The sequence below is a fragment of the Vulpes lagopus genome, chromosome 1, assembly GCF_018345385.1.
Source record: "Vulpes lagopus strain Blue_001 chromosome 1, ASM1834538v1, whole genome shotgun sequence".
Lineage (NCBI taxonomy): Eukaryota > Metazoa > Chordata > Mammalia > Carnivora > Canidae > Vulpes > Vulpes lagopus.
In genome coordinates this window covers 137,570,108-137,587,511 of record NC_054824.1, presented here as the reverse complement: position 1 = coordinate 137,587,511, position 17,404 = coordinate 137,570,108, and the positions used below count along the sequence as shown (strand labels likewise).

The 17,404-nt window shown below is 35.1% G+C and overlaps 1 protein-coding gene and 1 non-coding gene across 3 annotated transcripts in view; both read right to left on the bottom strand.

The window, feature by feature from the left end:
* Nucleotides 1-17,404, bottom strand: part of PIK3C3 (phosphatidylinositol 3-kinase catalytic subunit type 3) — a 138,697-nt gene that overhangs the window by 15,258 nt on the left and 106,035 nt on the right. For both annotated transcript variants that reach the window (XM_041756685.1, XM_041756693.1), the window contains 2 exons: nt 9,294-9,462; nt 2,166-2,256 (listed from right to left, as the gene is read on the bottom strand). In XM_041756685.1, coding sequence (XP_041612619.1) covers nt 2,166-2,256; nt 9,294-9,462 — 260 coding nt within the window. The remainder of the gene's footprint in view (nt 1-2,165; nt 2,257-9,293; nt 9,463-17,404) is intronic.
* LOC121475160 lies at nt 3,939-4,102 on the bottom strand. Its single transcript, XR_005983639.1, has one exon. It is a non-coding gene; the product is annotated as a U1 spliceosomal RNA (small nuclear RNA).

Genomic DNA, 17,404 nt, shown 5'->3' with positions numbered 1-17,404 from the left:
AAAAAAAAAAAAGAAGAAGAAGAAGAAAGAAGAGAAGGAAAAGAAAAAAAAGGAAAGAAAAGAAAAGAAAAGAAAAGAAAAGGCAAAAATATTTAGTATCTAGTACACCCATCAATTACATTACAGCCAAGGAAATTTTCATCAATCAGTTACATTGTTTGATGAATGAGCTTTAGTCAATAAATTAAAAAATAAATGACAAAAAAATAAGTCATGCCAAAAATCAGTGTGGTAACTAGTCTATTTCCTATGGAGAGAAGGGAGTTTACTGAAACAATGCTTGCTGAATAAAATAATAAATGAAGTCTTAATAAGACTAATTTTCTTAAATGGTTAAACAATAAAGTATTTACATTAAAAACCTCTCGTTATTTGTGATAGACTCAAAACTAGGTAGAAGAGATTCTTATTTATGTTTGCAATGGTATGGATATTTGTGCCCCTCTCTCCCTAAATCTATGTTGAAATACCAATGCCCAGGGAATCCCTGGATGGCTCAGCGGTTTAGCATCTGCCTTTGGCCCAGGGTGTGATCCTGGAGTCCCGGGATTGAGTCCTGCGTTGGGCTCCTTGCACAGGGCCTGCCTCTCCCTCTGCCTGTATCTGCCTCTCTCTCTCTGTCTCATGAATAAATAAATAAAATCTAAAAAAAAAAAAAAAAAGAAAGAAAGAAAGAAAGAAAGAAAGAAAGAAAAAAAGAAAGAAAGAAAGAAAGAAAGAAAGAAAGAAAGAAAGAAAGAAAGAAAGAAAGAAAGAAAGAAAGAAATACCAATGCCCAAAAGTGAAAGATACTAGGGTAGTGCCTTTGGGAGGTGCTTAGGTCAGGAGAGTGGGACCCTCATGAATGGCATTAGTGCTCTTATAGAAGAGATCCCACAAAACTCCCTAGCACTTCCACGAGATGAAGATATAAGAAGTCTTCAACTCAAACAGGGCACTCACCTGACCAAACTGGCACCCTGATCTTGGACTTCCAGACTCCAAAACTATGAGAAATAAATTCATTGTTTATAAGACATCCATTCTCTGGTACTTTGTCATAGAAGGCCAAATGAATGAGACAATGTACAATCCAGAGGAATCTTTTTTTTTTTTTTTAAAGATTTTATTTATTTATTCATGAGAATACACAGAGAGGAGAGAGAGAGAGAGAGAGAGAGGCAGAGACACAGGCAGAGGGAGAAGCAGGCTCCATGCAGGGAGCCTAATGCGGGACTCGATCCTGGGTCTCCAGGATCACACCCTGGACTGAAGGCGGTACTAAACCACTGAGCCACCCAGGCTGTCCAAAGGAATCTTTCTAATAACGTTCAGAATCAGTTATGTCAAACCTTGCAGCTTTTGGATCCCAATTATTATTTTCACCCCTCACAGAGTCTCCATCTCTAAGACGGCTACTGTCCATTAGTAATTATATACTTCCGCAAGGCAAAAAGCTATGCTATCCTTCAAGTTCAATACTGATTCACCTTGATATTGAAAATCATCTCATCTTTGGATTTTTTTAAAAAGTGCTTTCTATATACCACCTCCAACTCCCACCCCCGCCAAATCAGAGAATCAGACCCTAATTCAGACAAAAATCTTCAAATCCGCTACCCTTTCTCCCATCTCTTGTTGGAATTCATGGTACGACAACTCTGAATCACTGTTCACCTACATGAAGACTATCCTTTTTTCTTTTCCTTGCAGGCTGAGTTGAAAGGCAGGTCTCTACTCTGCTGACACAGTAAGAAACCCCTGTAACTAAGGATATGTATGGGAAGGATTAAGAATGGCTCTTTTCTCCCAGTTAGGATTATAATAGTTTGCCTCTGATCTTTAGCATGCATAGCCTGGAAGTGCCAGGAATCAGATATTCTATCAGGAATATTAAAGAAGAGCTAAAAAATCTAGAAAAAAGAGCAAGGGTAATAGTAGTAAGCTTTCTCTCTAGATACAATGACCTACTCACGTGACTGTGGGTATGATCAGAACTGGCTACAGGGACTGGAGAGGCTATTGCATTCTGAAAGGTGAAAAAATTATACAAAAGGTCTCTTTCTTAATTTATGTTACTTAAGACTCTAAAATCAGGAACATCAAGGGGAAATGGATGATTAAAACCTTAACATCCTTTATATATGAAAAGTAGACTATAATACCTGACAATGTATAAAAATTACCTTTTTCACAGTTTTATCTGGTTCAAGAGCAATATCTGGAATGTTTGCATCCACCATCAGGGAAAATAAATTCAAAATCAGGTTAGAATACCTAAAGGAGAGTGGAAAAGAAAAAAAATAGCAACATGTTAGAATTTTGCAATTCTTTCTCCTGTCAAGAATACTCCTAGAAGTAGTCATACTTGGATCTTTATTATTACTTCTACAAAAAATAGAATGTGCGTAGAATGTGCCATTACCAGCTGTCTCAATGAAAAAGTAAGTTTGAATAATTATCTTATTCTGGGGTCTTGATAAAAGGCCCTTTCTAAGTCCCACACTATGGGATAAACTTTTGGAGTAGCCATCCAATGACATTCTTTTCATTCTTACAGTGAGGATAATTTCTCTAGAAGAAATCTAAGGAGAATCCATTTTATACCTAATTAGCATTTACTAAACACTGCTAGATGATGTCCAAGAATCTGCTACCTTAAGACTACCTCAATGTGTCATAGATAAAGGAATGAAAAAGAGATGCTGTCATCCTACTGATCTTTCAGGAACATCCCCTCAGGGATATAAATCACCATTTTAGGAACTATAGCAACTTGTCTGGATATAAGCAATCCTAAATGAAGGAGAAAACAGCTAATACTCTACTATATTAAGGATAGGCTAGATATATAAATAATATCATCTTTGGACTAAAGGTTTATTTTCACCAAACCTCAAACTCTCCTCTTCCTCTCCCTCTAGAAAGAATGGTACTATTCCAAATGTTCATTTTCGGAAGTGGAGCCTTGTGGGAAAAGGTATAAGTATATACTGGGTTCCTGCTCCAGAACACTCTCTCCTTGGGCAGTTATAATTTTTCTGGAGGGCTCCTTTTTAGCACTGCAGTAATAAAAGAAGTTCAAGTTTGACTCTGGGGGATGGATAAGAATAAAGGACGCTTTGGTTTTAGGCAATAAAGGCTTTTTAACTAATCTCAGTAATGTATCAACAAGTACCTTGCACGTTTTCTCTGAAGGTCAGACATTAGGTGACGCAGAATCTTTATTCCAGCCATCTACTTATCCATAATATAAAAAAGCACAACTTGTTACCTAAAAACTGGCTATTATTGAATTATCATGATAATGGAACTTGTAGACAAAAATGACTGTTCATATAAACCTCAAATTACCTATTTTATCATTTTTGAATTTTTATATTGTCCATGAAAATCAAGAGGGACCATAATTGGAAAAAAAAGAAAAGGGACTACAATGAAAACTTATACCTTGAAATCATCTAATCAAATTAGGCCCTAACTCACTTATATAGTAACAGCTAATCAGCTGTAACCTAGCTTTAAGTTACTAATTTTCTTGAGAGAATGGATTTTTAAAAAAAGTATCACAGATGTTATTCCATTTCTACTCATATAATAATTGTATTTATTCAACCAACAAATACTCTATACATTGTTCTAGGCACAAGGACTACAGTGGTGAATTGAGCAAACAGGGTCCCTACATTCATGAGGTGGACATTCTGCAAGGGAATGGGGCAAGGGGATGGGAACTCACAAAATACAATGATAACATAATTTCAAACCTGGCTGACTGATAAAAAGATTTACGAAAAGGAAAAACAAAAAATAGGGAAATGGGTCAGAGATTGATGGGGTAGGGAAAGGGACCATCAACCATCTTAGGTCTGATTTTATTCTAACTGTGCTGGGAAGCAGCAATTGAGTTTAAAGTGTGGAGCAACACATTCGGATATACATTTTTTGTTTTACCCTTTTCAAGGGAAGTGCGAACACAGTCCCCCGCTAGCACAAATTATGCAGTTGAGTTTTCCACATTTGGGGAAATTGCAGGGTTAGGCACCTTTGGAGTACAATGAAGAAGGCTCACCCTAGGAAAACCACCTTCATGATCATGGTATCTCCCCTACCAGGTGAGTAGGAGATACACACATTTCAAAAAGAATGCAGTCAGGGAAACTATCTGACTGATGTCTAGGTAGGAAAGAAACAATATAGATGTTCTCAGGCTGTAGTTTAGAGATGGAGGGGCAGACAGTGCTGATGGTTTCAACGAAGTAGGGGGGAGAAGGCAGAGGAACTGAATGTCAAGGATTGAGCCTAAGCAATGGGAAACTATGGTTGTTCACCACAATAAGAAACAGAATGAGCAAAGAGCAGGACTTGGGACAGGGAAGCAGTAATGTTCTGTTTTAGACACACTGAATTTGAAATGCCTACCAGATTCTTAGTCAAGATGTCAAGCAGACAGAGGCCTCAGAGGGGATATCTGGGCTGATGGCATCAGTTCAAAACATCAGCATTTGGATCCTAATTAAAGTCACAGGTCTGGATGAAAATGCTGAAGGAGAGTTTGGGGGAGGGGAGGGAACAATCCAGAACTAAATGCTTTATACTGACAATGAAACTTCTAGACAGTTCAGTACGTAAAGGTCAGACAGCAGAGTGAAGAAATCAGCAAAGCAGCAAAAGTAGCCAGCAAGGCAAAAAGAAAACAGAGGAGTGGGTTACACCAAATCTTAAGAAAGGTTTTCAGGGACAAAGGAGTGCTCAACTGTGTCAAAGATGCTAGGAATCCATGAGATTTCATATATGTAACTGTTTATCTTGATAAAATTAGTTTTAATAGCAGAGTAGGGCTGGAAGACTTACTGGAGAAGGCTGAAGGCAGAAGCAGCAGCAAGTTAGTGGAGACAGTGAGAACAGACCTTTTTAAAAGGAGATGGGCTATGAAAGAGAATAAAGAACTAGGGCAAGAATGCAGTATCTTACTAGACTTCTACTTACTAGACTTCTTCCCACTAGAGGTCAGTGGCACTCACCTCATTATGACAACAAAACTGTCTCTGGACATTGCAAAACGTGCTCTGGGGGAAAGAAGAGTGCAAAATAACTCCAATGGTGAGAACACCATGGCTGTTGGCTTTACTTCAGTAACATACAGCTGCTGCACTGTACACATGAAATAGGAAGGCACACAGTTCTGATGAGAAATGAAGTAGCAGAAGGTAAGGTTATAGGATTGGATAAAAATGTGTAAGAAAGTTTAGAGAGAAAGGCAATGATAGTTTGAAGCCATAAAATTCAGTGGAGAAAAGAGAAAAGTAGGAATATCAGGTAGATTTTATATGGTGGAATGCTGACAAGACTGGATATATCAATGAGGTTACAGACTTCTAAGGAATGAGTATAATGCAAAAATAAGCTGTAAGGATAGAAAATGCTGGTCAGAGAATGAAAAGCCTATAACTGAGATTTTGGAGGGCTAAATTAATGGTACTGATGAAAGGGAGTGGACAAGGCTGGCTCTACATTGAGAAGGTGGCACTCAAATATCGGTTGTGGTTGGAGCATTCAACACATGAATGCTGAGGGCACAGCAGCAGTCGTGAAGAAGGCAATTCAAGTTTTCAAAGAACAGAGCATGATGGTAGCAATGGGGAGGATATCTATTGGTGTGATCCCATGATGTCTGTGCCTCTGCTTCTCTTCTTTAAGCAAGCAAGGAACCACAATAGGGAGCAAGGAGGGCACCAAGCTTTAAGCTATGTAGGATATGGAAACAAAGAAGATCCACTTGAGAGGGCTGTAAGACCATGGTCTTAGCAGAGTACAGCCAGCTGCTAGGTCATTAAAAAAACATGCTCTTTCAATGAACCCTCAATTATTCACATTCTGCTCTGTTGACTAGACACTTTTTCCCAATCTTGCCATAAGGGAATCTCAGAATATATCACAGGGTAGATTCCCAGAGTAACACAGGGAGGGAAATGCAAGGCTCAATTCTGAAAGGGATATTTCAGAGGTTCTCAAAGCTGCCCATTAGATTCACCTGGGAGCTTCTTAAAAATATTAATGCCTGAGCCCAAGCCCAGACCAAGTAAATCTGACTGGCCCCCAAACTATTTTTCTCCCTAAAGTTCCCCCAGGTAATCCTAATGGACAGCCAGGATCTATGTTAAAATGTTTGCCTTCATGGAAGCATATGTGTGCTTCTCTTTTAAAAGGAAAATATTAATGTTTTCTGGAACATCTGTTGTTTTTAATTTAGCCACCCATGCTTTTATTATTGTAGCAAAAGAAAACAAAATGTAAATAAATATAAAATGGGATATTCTATAAGAAGTTTAAACACCCAATTACATTATAGAAAATCTATCACTACATTAACTGTATTAATCTTTTACCTCTGTTGCTATGAACCTGCATTTTTCCATTTAAGATAGGGCATGTGACCCTAACAGAAAGTATATATTAAACAGACTAGTCATTCAATATCCTACCCAGAAAAATAGATTTAAAGATTACTGGACATCTTTAAAAACATTACCAAAATAAAATAAAAAGTCACGTCTAAATTGTTCACTGAAAACCTTCAACATTAGAAATAGAAATGCATTTAACTGTATCACGTGAGGTTTCCTACAGTGTTCCAGAGGTCTATTTCCTCTACAGTATATTCACTTTGCATCCAACAAATATCAAAAAAGAATCCTATTTTTTTTAAAAGATTTATTTAATAAGTATACTACTTGAAGGAGGGAGAACAGTGAAGCTAATGATGAAAGGAAGTATGATCAATATAACATCATGGCCATTTAGTAATTATGCAAACATTCTCAATGTAAAAACTTTCGAATGCATTCCCAATTTCAGAATTTTTACTGAAAAATTTAGGCCATCTCTGTATCCTAAGTGTCTATTAATGTTTGGCATACACATGGGTTAAGAGAAAGAGTTATGTTTCCCTTGGACATTTAAAATATTTTAGCATGACTCTTACCATGAGACAGCATTCAAAAACCAAATTTACCAATTAATTACTGGTGTAGTGGATACTGATTCATCATGTATTTTGTTACAAGAAAATCATAACAACACCATAACATGTGTTCTGTCATCTACACAACTGCAATCATTCATTACTTAGTTCAAAAAGGACTACTGTGTTTACACAGTCCAACGTTAGTGAATGGTTTCTTGCGGCAGAAAACGATCAGCCATTAACAAAAACCATGAAAGAAGGTAGTTTGTCATTACTACAAACCCTAATTTTAAAAAGTGCCAAATAATCTTAGCTCTAAACACAACTCCTAAGTATCAGGTTCATTCTTATGTCATAAAGCCAATTTTTTTTTACTAACAAAACCATATTCTAAAATACAACATAAAATATAAATATTGGGGGCACCTGGCAGCTCAGTTAGTTAAGCATCTCATTCTTAGGTTCCACTCAGGTCACGGTGTCAGGGTTATGAGGCTGAGCCCTGCCATCAGCTCTGTGTTCAGCACAGTCTGCTTGAGACTCTCTCCCTCTCCATCTGCCTCTCCCCACCATACTCTCTCTCTCTTCAAAATAAATAAGTAAAATCTTTAAAAATATTAAAAATTAAAAAAAGAAATGCTGATCAAAAGATTAGGGTCCAACTTAACTATAGTGAAATTTTAAAAAACAAAAAATAAAGTTTTCATGAAGACTTAACATAAACTTACTTAGATTCATCTCAGTGATTTTTCTTAGTAGTGATAAAAGTTAACTTTGGCTCCACATTAATAACCTGCCTGTTTTCTCATTCTACTGAATTGCTACTAATCCATTATCAATGACAGTTTATAAAGCACATTGTTTTCCTTCTGCTTTCAGTAAGATAGAGCACCTCTGACATTTCTCTAGTTATCATTTCATATCATTCCATCCGCCTCGTCACTGAGATGCCATGGTTCCATCTAGTTTTTGGTAGGCTTTGACTATTTTAAATTAAAAATCCCAGATATTAAAGTGGAACTCTCATCTCATCTCTCTGAAAGTGCTTCTGTATCACCAGACAAATCAAAGAGCACTGATATTCTCATTATTCTTCTAGCATTATTCTTTTAGCATTTCTGGTCAGTAAAACTGAGTCACTCTGCCACCTAAAGGATAGTGTGGCTATTTGTAAAATGTACGGCATAGTTTGTGACACATGGTACAGACTGAGTTAACAATGAAGGCCTAATGAGTCACTACAAAGATGAAATCTGATTAACAGAGTACAGCCATTCCCCTAGGACCAGCAGCATCGACATCACCCAGGAACATGGCCTCATCTCAGATACGAAGCAGAAGTTCTGGAGGTTCTCATATAGATACCAAAGGTTCTCATTTAATAAACATATAGAATGTCTATGTTCTAACCATTGTATGAGTAGCCGAGGTTACAAAGACAAGACAGAGCCCACATGCATAGGCAACTTACTATGTATCGGTTATATTTTCACTGGGAAAAGGTGAAAGAAGGTATGTCTCCTGGGCTAGGGGTTTCTGCAAAGTTAAGCTAGGTCAAATGATCCTGTCATTTTTTGCTAACCATCACAACAAACATTATTTTTTTTCCCTGATGATATATGATGTTAAGTCCTAAGTAAACTAGGATGAAGAAAGTGGAGATAGAATGGTATTGGAGAAAGAAGAAGGGATAGAGAAAAATCAACTGTCTTATAGCAGGATAACTGATGAGGTGCTAAAAAGAGACAAAATTATATGTAACATTTATTCTTCCATCATTTAACAAACTTCTCAGAGCTCCTGAAGAGCCACCAAAACTAAGGCTGTTAATGTTGCTACAGAATAAAAATGAATGGATTAGTATCACTTTAAATCAGCTAAATGCTTCATTCTTTGATAAAGAAGAAGGAAATGAGCTTGGGAGAAGGAAAAGAACTTAATATCGTGATTATAATCCTTCAAGACTGGCTTCAGGGAGATGTGAATGGTTACGAAGCTGCTTAATCTTTTCTCTCTCCCAGCACTGGCAAAGCACACAGAGCATATTTTATTAAAATGATTTTAACCCACTGATTTTGAAACCTCCATGTTCACCTAATCTTATATAATGCCAGCTTCCTATTTGGTGGGATTTAGTAATCATATAATTAGTGGGAAAGCAAGAAATTCTTTTTTCTTTTGCTATCAGACTGTTCATCAAAATAAACATTAAATGTGCATTAAGAAATACTGTTCCCTGTGTCATTCTGGAAAAGAGTGATGCTAAAGAATGTATACATTTAAACAACTCTTCTTGCTCTACAAAATGAAATTATCAAAATTCTTTACATCAAGCAAATTAACTTACCTTCGAAGGTGAAGAAAAGCCGTGTAACACTGTTTGCGGAACTCTTGGTACTGCTCACTCTGGGTGCCCCCCATTCCTTCTACCATTTCTTTATTCAGCTTCATTGGAGGAGGAAGAGGCTTTGGATCGCGACCCAAAATATATCCGAAGTCTATGTGGAAAAGTTTGCCTGGATGTTGATAAGAAACTCATTTGTTTCCAGAATTATCTTTAAAAACTAAGACGGGGATAGGTCATATAATTGGCATAAGCAGTCTCTCTTCATAAAAAATAGTAATTCATGATGAAGTCTATTAAATTGTTTAATCATCTAACTCAGGCTTGGGAGTGATCTTCAGAGTATACTACAGTTCATTTTAACTTACATTTATTCAGATGAAACTGCAGTTAAAATAATCTCAGAGTAATATTAATTTATATTCCACTTTCAGATCTCCAGAATCAAAGACAGCTGGAGGCTAGATAAGTTTTTAAGGTATTAGCAGAAATTAGTATTTTATAGCAAATTTCTCTTGCTACAAGTTTACGCAAACTCCATTCAAAAGCAGAAGATCTTGTCTTTTAAGTATTCCTGAGATGAATCCTTTAACTTATCACTATTCCCCTTGCCAAAACAAAATCCCCCAAATTTCAAATTACATTCTTAGCTTCATCTGAACCATTTTCAACTAATCCATGTTACTCAGTAGCTTCAGAGTAGGAAGTCACAATATTTATGTCTGCCGAGAGCTGAAGACAGCTGCAGTGCTATGACAACAAACCCTAGGACAGTTATCTAAACTCACAGACAAGATAGGTAAGAATGTGACTGATCATTCACTTTAGAGAATGATTCACCATTGAATTCATAAAGCATCTTCTGACTTACAAGTAGTATAAAAAAGTCATACATTTTAACCAAAAAAGTAGCCCCCAGGATCCCACAACCCAAGTTCCCCCCAAAGAAGACATTTATGCTCATTTTATGTACTGCTGTATCCCCAGCCTCAGAATAGTTTCTGGCAGTCAGTAAGCACTCAATATTAAATGAAGAAATTAATTCATTTAAAAAGCTATCCAAAAATCTCCCTAGTACAATCTGCCCACTCTTGTTTGTCTTATAATACATAACCTGTTTTATGTGAAAACCTATCCTTCACCATTGTATTTGGGAAGCTTAGGTACCCCAACCCATCATCCCCTTCAAGAGAAGCAGCCAAAAACTTTCCTTCTTCAAGTACATGTATTGACTTTGGATATACTTTTGCCATCTTGTAAAATATTTTTATACATCAATTCTATCCACTAACACATTAACTAAAACCTCTACTCTTTCTCTGAGCATTATTACTGTTACTTATAAATGTTATCCTCCAACATTTAGTCACTGTTGGAACTATAAAACAATGATGGGCACAGAACTGACTCTAGATGTGGCCCTGGAGTCCCAAGTGAACAGTAACGTATGGCGGGCCCTCTGAGTCAGCAGTGTAACTGCTCTTGAGTACAACTGACACCTTGTTTCACTTGATCAGGTATCAGGAAACAGTCTAAATGTCCACTGTTACGGCAATTATTTCCAAAGCTATAGAGAAGTGTGTCAAGCAAAATAACTAAAAAACTTCGTTTAAGTCAAGAATAGTTAAATCCATAGCTTTGTCCCATTTTAGAAGCTATGTCCCTAAGAGGAAAAAATCATTTTAGTCTGAATGCAAAACCAAATCAAGCTATTTAATATCTAATGACCAGATCTCTTAAAGATACTTACAAATGTTTAACTTCAATACTTCAATCACCATTTTTAAAAAAATTTAAAATGCTGAATTCTGTTTAAAAATAAATATTAATAACTACCATTTTAAAGATGTTTAAAATATACTGAACTGGTATTTATGTCTCTTATATCTGAGATCACAACTGCCAGGAATTAAAGGGATAAGCAGTCTTATTATTTGCCACTCCTCCCAGGCTTGTTCTTACAATGAAAAACTAAATAATACAGTAAGTTGGAAATCCTATACAACTGTGAAAATGAGAAAGAACTTCAGATTGTCAAGGCCAGATAATTTTAAAAGTCCAAATTTAAGGAAAATTTAAGGCAATAATGATATTAAATTTAAGTAAAATTCAAAGTAGATACTGGTACTATTTTCAAACAACAGCAAAGAAAACTACACTGAAAATTGTCTGGAGTAGACAGTGGACATTGTACTACATCTATGATATGAAGTTCATATGTAAAGAGAAACAACAGCTTACACATGAATGAGTATCCAAAGGTTTAAACACTATCATCATCTGGTTATAGAATAAGTGGCCATTATCAATGTAACCACTCTACTGAAAACCAGTTTTCCATTTATCCACATCATCTCCTTGTCTTTTTTTTTTAAGCTTATACCAGGATTAAAATGTTCTGTTCAAATTGGAGAACTGATGGAAGTCTCTAAAGAACTTTTTAAACGAATGTGTATATCAAGTATAGTAAATGACAGCTGGGGGAGGTGAGGGAGAAAGAATTATAATTAGATATAGAGAGCAAGGAACCAGAAGAGAATTGAAAAAGGGCTTTGTCAACCCCCAACCTCAAACCCCCCTCCACCCCAGCCTTGCTCTCAAAATAAAAAGTAACAGCTTAGTGAAATGGTTCCTCTAGCTCACACCAGGGTGACCTACATCAGCACCCATCTAGTAAAGAGTTACTGGTGAGGCTCCTACCCCACCTATTCATATCAAAACACTTCAGCCAAGTGTGTAATGAAACGATTTCTTCATTTAGCTTTCTCCCCCAGGTTAAACTCTTCCTGAACCATTAAGTCTTATAATCAAGAATCTTGCTTTATTTTTGTATAGTATTGAAACCTAGGATAAGGCCTAGCATTCGGAAGCACTTAGTTGGACTATTTTGCACTATTCTGATAACCACTGTTTTCTCAAATTCACATTTACAGCTTAGACTTTAAAAACATTAATACAAGAAATTTCCTTCTAGAAAACAGTTCTTATGGGAAGTTGTTTTGTTTTAAAATTTTTGTATGTTCATTTCCATGAAGATCTATAATAAAATTACCATATGCTGAGTCTGGATCACCTAGATCCTTATTACTTAGTACTACCTTGTGATTTCAGTGTTTTGGACTGGGTTAGTATTAAACAACAAGGCTACTTCAATTACTTCAGGCTAACACTAACAGAAGCACAATTGGTTATACCTTGAAATTACATGACAACATGCTGAACAAATGAAGGTTATAAAGTAGTTCAAGTAGAGAAAAGTAGTTTAAGAATATTCACATGGGATATATTAATTAACAGCACTCTGAACTCATACTATACTATCTATACCATACTCATACTACAAATGACAAGTTCGTGTCAATATTACTTCATCTGTCACGTTAATGTTGTTGGATTACATTGTGCTAATATGTAACATGATTTAATTCATAAACCTGTTTTTACTTTATAGTTATAGAAGAGTAGATCCATAAGAAGTCAACATCAGGTTTTATATTATACATACTTAAGATTATAAAATGTAACGTCAATACAATGGATCTCACTTCTATTTAGAACAATTCTGTGTATTACTCATGATTGAAAAACACCATTTCAGAATTCCAAAATGGGCTTCACAGGTCCCTAGCCACAATAAAATTGATTTGGGGGGGAAATCCATAGACTTCACCAAATTCCCCAGGGAAAGTCCATGATTCCAAAAAAGATGAGAAACAATTTTTAGAATAAGGAGTTTGATAATTGTAGTACTTACAAGGGAAGCATTGTCTCCTAATTCTTTAAAAGTTCAAGGGGTATGCAATCACTGAATTTTCCATGAGTTGGTAAAAAGTCCCTAATCAAATTCTGTTAAGGATTTCAATGACTTCAACAAAACATGTATTCTCTGTTCAGCTAAGCTAAGCACTTCATTTGTGCTTTACTCTCACTCTAAGGTCCCACTTGTTAGACGAATACCATTCTACTCTTCAAGAGGAAAAGAGATGAGAAGCTTACAATATTATAGGTAGAGGTAAACTTTCCTTGGTTTTGTTTAATTCTTTAAATAATTTTTTGTTTTGGGCACCTGGGTGGCTCAGTCAGTTAAGCATCCGACTCTTGGTTTTGGCTCAGGCCATGATCTCAGGGTCATGGGATCCAGCTCCATGTTGGGCTTTGTGCTCAGTGGGGAGTCTGCTTGACAATTCTCTCCTCCTGTCCCTCCCCCAACTTGTACAAGCCCTCTCTCTGTGAAATAAATGAATCTTTAAAACAAAATGTTTTGTTTCATTACCAATATATGTTTCTAATGATACACAGCACTTGAGCAGATAACCTATCTGACCAATCTTTGATTCAAAACTGACTTTTAAAAATAAATCATACTATCCTACTATCAAACTGTATCAGCCATCATACATGGCTTACTTAATGGGCTCCATCCTTTAATAGGAAACTTAGCTCCACTTTTCTCCATTTCACTACACCCATTACTGGAATTCCAATGTCAGCTCTGCATCAGTGATTGCAAATGGAGAGTATATTTCTATCCTTCTTGTAAGAAAACTCTCAAAGAACAGGATTACTGCTTAATTCTAAGGCATTAAAGATTCAGTATCTAACAATGAAACCATTATTATGTTTTGCAAGTTCAAAGAGTCATGTATTCTGAAAAGAGGCTATTAATGTTTTAAGAAAATTCATCCGCGTTGATACCAAAGGGAATGCTTCTTTAAAAGTTAATGTCTCAAATGAAACTTGTAATGATTTAAAACATGCACTTCATGAAATAAAAAAAATGCTTAATCAAGATATTCAGGAGGTATGGGCTTATTCAAATCTATTAACAAATCTATTAACAGTCAAGAGTTAAAGTGTACATAAAACAAACTGAATGCTGATTGTAATTGCCTTTTGTCCCTGACTTGCAATACAAAGGGAATAAGAGGTGCTAATTAAATTTTCTTGTCATCTGAGTAAGTGACATTAACTTATTTCTAAAATTGTAGTCCAGAGTGTAGTTCTTGGGTTAAAGAGAATAGATACTGCTGAAGTAAATAGTATTTCATAGTAGAGGTTATTTTTTTTTAATTTCCCTTTTGTCTATCTAATAATTATATATGACCAATCTCAAAGCTGTACTTACTCCATTTTTTTACACCTAAGCTTAATTCTTCTCTTTGACTCTCTTTTCTCCATAATACACTCTATTTTTTGGAAAAATCCCACACAATCCAAAATTCAAATATTCTTCCCTGACACTCTACTCTATTGTTAAGTTTCCCACTCTTCAGTTTCTTTGCAAACAACCTGACATTTTACTATTTTTCCACAAAATGCCTGTGTTATGTAAATGTTGCATTTTTCTTATGTTTTCTTATGTGAATATTGAAGTTGTCCTACCATGAAACCTAGAAACAGAGAAGATGGGGAACAACTACTTATTGATACAATGGAACCTCTATTTTTGGAATTAAAAATACTCCCTAAGATACACTCCCAATGCTCCCAATACTTATTAGCTTAGTTAAGCCTTAGAATATACTTGGTTAAAGCTATTTTCACTTATAGCTAAAAGCACAGTAATAAAATGTTTTTCAGTAATAATTTTTGAGTAATGAAGAACAGTATGACATACCTAATTATAGACTAGCATAGACATTCCAATTATCTGCTAAATATTTCATATAATTTTTTTCACATTCAACTGTTAAGATCTTAGGTTTCTTAAGAATAGGCACAAAAGAAAGCTAACTAATGAAAAGTAGGCAAACCACATTTTAGTATACGTGATTCTATGGTCCATTTCTATTCTAGAAAAACACATTTTTAAATCTTCTATGTTTTCATTTTTCCTACAATCATTAAAGCCAATGTAGGTTTTATTCCTTTAAGTATTCTTTTCTTCTGGAGAACTATTTTAATGTCTAAAGCAGAACAGAAACCCTTTGAAGATAAACAACAACAAAAAAAATAGCCTTTGATAATGAATTCTAAAACTTTTTGTCTCAGGGACCTTTTATACTCTTAAAAATCAGTAAAGATCCAAAATAAGCCTTAGTTGGGCTACCTCTATTGATATTTACTGCATTTAAAATGAAAACTGAGACCTTTTAGAGATATGAATCTAAAAATAATAAATCAACAAAATTAAAACATTTTTTTTCCTGATTAATAACTATTTTCTAATGCAAAAACAAAAAAAGAACTGGTGAGATGAGTGGCACTCCTTAGATTTTTCAAATCTCTTTAATGTCTGGCTTAATAGGAGACAGCTGGATTCTCATATTTGCTTCTATTTATTATGATATATTGTTTTAAGTAAGAGAATCTAGCCTCCAAATAGATAAGGACTTTTTAGAAGGAAGGACAATTTTAATAATCTTTTCAAGTAATTATGGGTAGTTTTCTTTGCTACAGAAATAAATTCTCAAACCCTATCATATGTACTGAATCAGAAATTGAGCCTGAGGCCCAGCAATCTGTATTAACTTGCTCTCTAGATGATACTGATATAAGCCAAAGCTTGAGGACTTCTCATAGACTTTTTTTATTGACTAACAGAACTCTCAACTGCAGTTAGGTCACTGTTGGCGGGGGGCGGGGGATGGGGGACGGACACCGGCAAAGTGAATCATCTCAATGAATTAAAACTCATATTCAATACTAATAGTTACAGTTTCCCTGTGTTGTACAACCTCATTACTTTAAAATTTGACACATTTTTTGTTCAAAGGGTCACTATAAAAATGTAGTAATTTTTTATTAATCTAATTTATGGTTGCTAGTCCATGGTGGAACTTGAATGCTTTAAAGTGTATCAAAATCTAATTCCTTCCAAAATTATTTATTGCAAAAGAAAACAAATACAGTGTCTACTCAGCTTTAAGAAATAGATCACCTGATAAGAAAACTTAAAAAAAAAAAAGTAGTATCCAATCTAGTTTTACTACAATGATTGAATTAAGCTTTGCCATATAAAAGGTGATATAAAAGGACGTAAACTGATTTGTCTCTACAATGTGACCTTAAACTAATCCAACCAACCTATATTACTTGCAAAGGCACTGTTTATTTCAGCTTCTGAGTATTTTTACCAGAAGGTGTGCTTTTTTTTCCACTTGTCTGAAACCCATAGAAACCCATACATTCTTCATGACTCAAACTAAGTTACTTTCTCCATGAAGTAAGCAATTTCCAGCTCCTTAGGCACAAAGAGTAGATAGCACTTTATCATTTTTTATTACTTCTAATGAAAATAAATAATGTTTTTTAAAACAAACTTAAAAAAAAAAAAAAAAAGAAAACCAGAACCCTTTATAGAAACTATTAACATTTTCTTTATGGTATGTTTCAGTAAACATAAGAAGACTGACTTCCTGATACTGAATATTCAAGAAACTTTCAAAAGCTCAGATTTTAAATAATGTCTAAAAAGAAAACTATTCACATGAAGGTAAGTCCTTCTCATTACCTAAGAATCTACAGTAATGATTAATAAAGACTAAAAAAGTATTTATGGATTAAAAAGGGGTGGTCTTATGTGCCTGGTTCTCTTTTGCATACATCAATTGAGAAAACCCAATCAAACTGGCAAATAATACTAACATTCACGGTCTATAGGAAAACTAAATTTAGGTAGGAAACATTATTCTAGAAAAGCTAAAGATGGGTGAAAATAACATGAAAAACTTAGTTCATTTATTCCTTTTAAAAGATTTACTGGGTGCCTACTAATTGCATAAAACTTTTTATGCTCCCTTTTCTCAAGTTCCAGGGAATAAATAAACACAGAAAGTTAGTCTATAAGTTATATTTTAGAGTATATTTTACCTACCAAACTAATTAACTTAAATACAGATAGCTTAGGAAGCATCACCATTTGAATAGTAAATAAATTCTATTTTAGATTTTGAACTACTGTGCTTCCCCCAGGAAAAAAGAAACATGTTTCTTTTCAAAATATCAAGTTTACTTTAAAATACAGTAAGAATAAGATGAAATCAATAATCAAATTGACTGTGTCTCTTTTATAAGCTTTCTTATACTGGGGGACCTGGGGGACTCGGTAGGTTAAGCATCCAACTCTTGATTTCAGCTCAGGTCATGATCTCAGGGTGATGAGATTAAGCCTT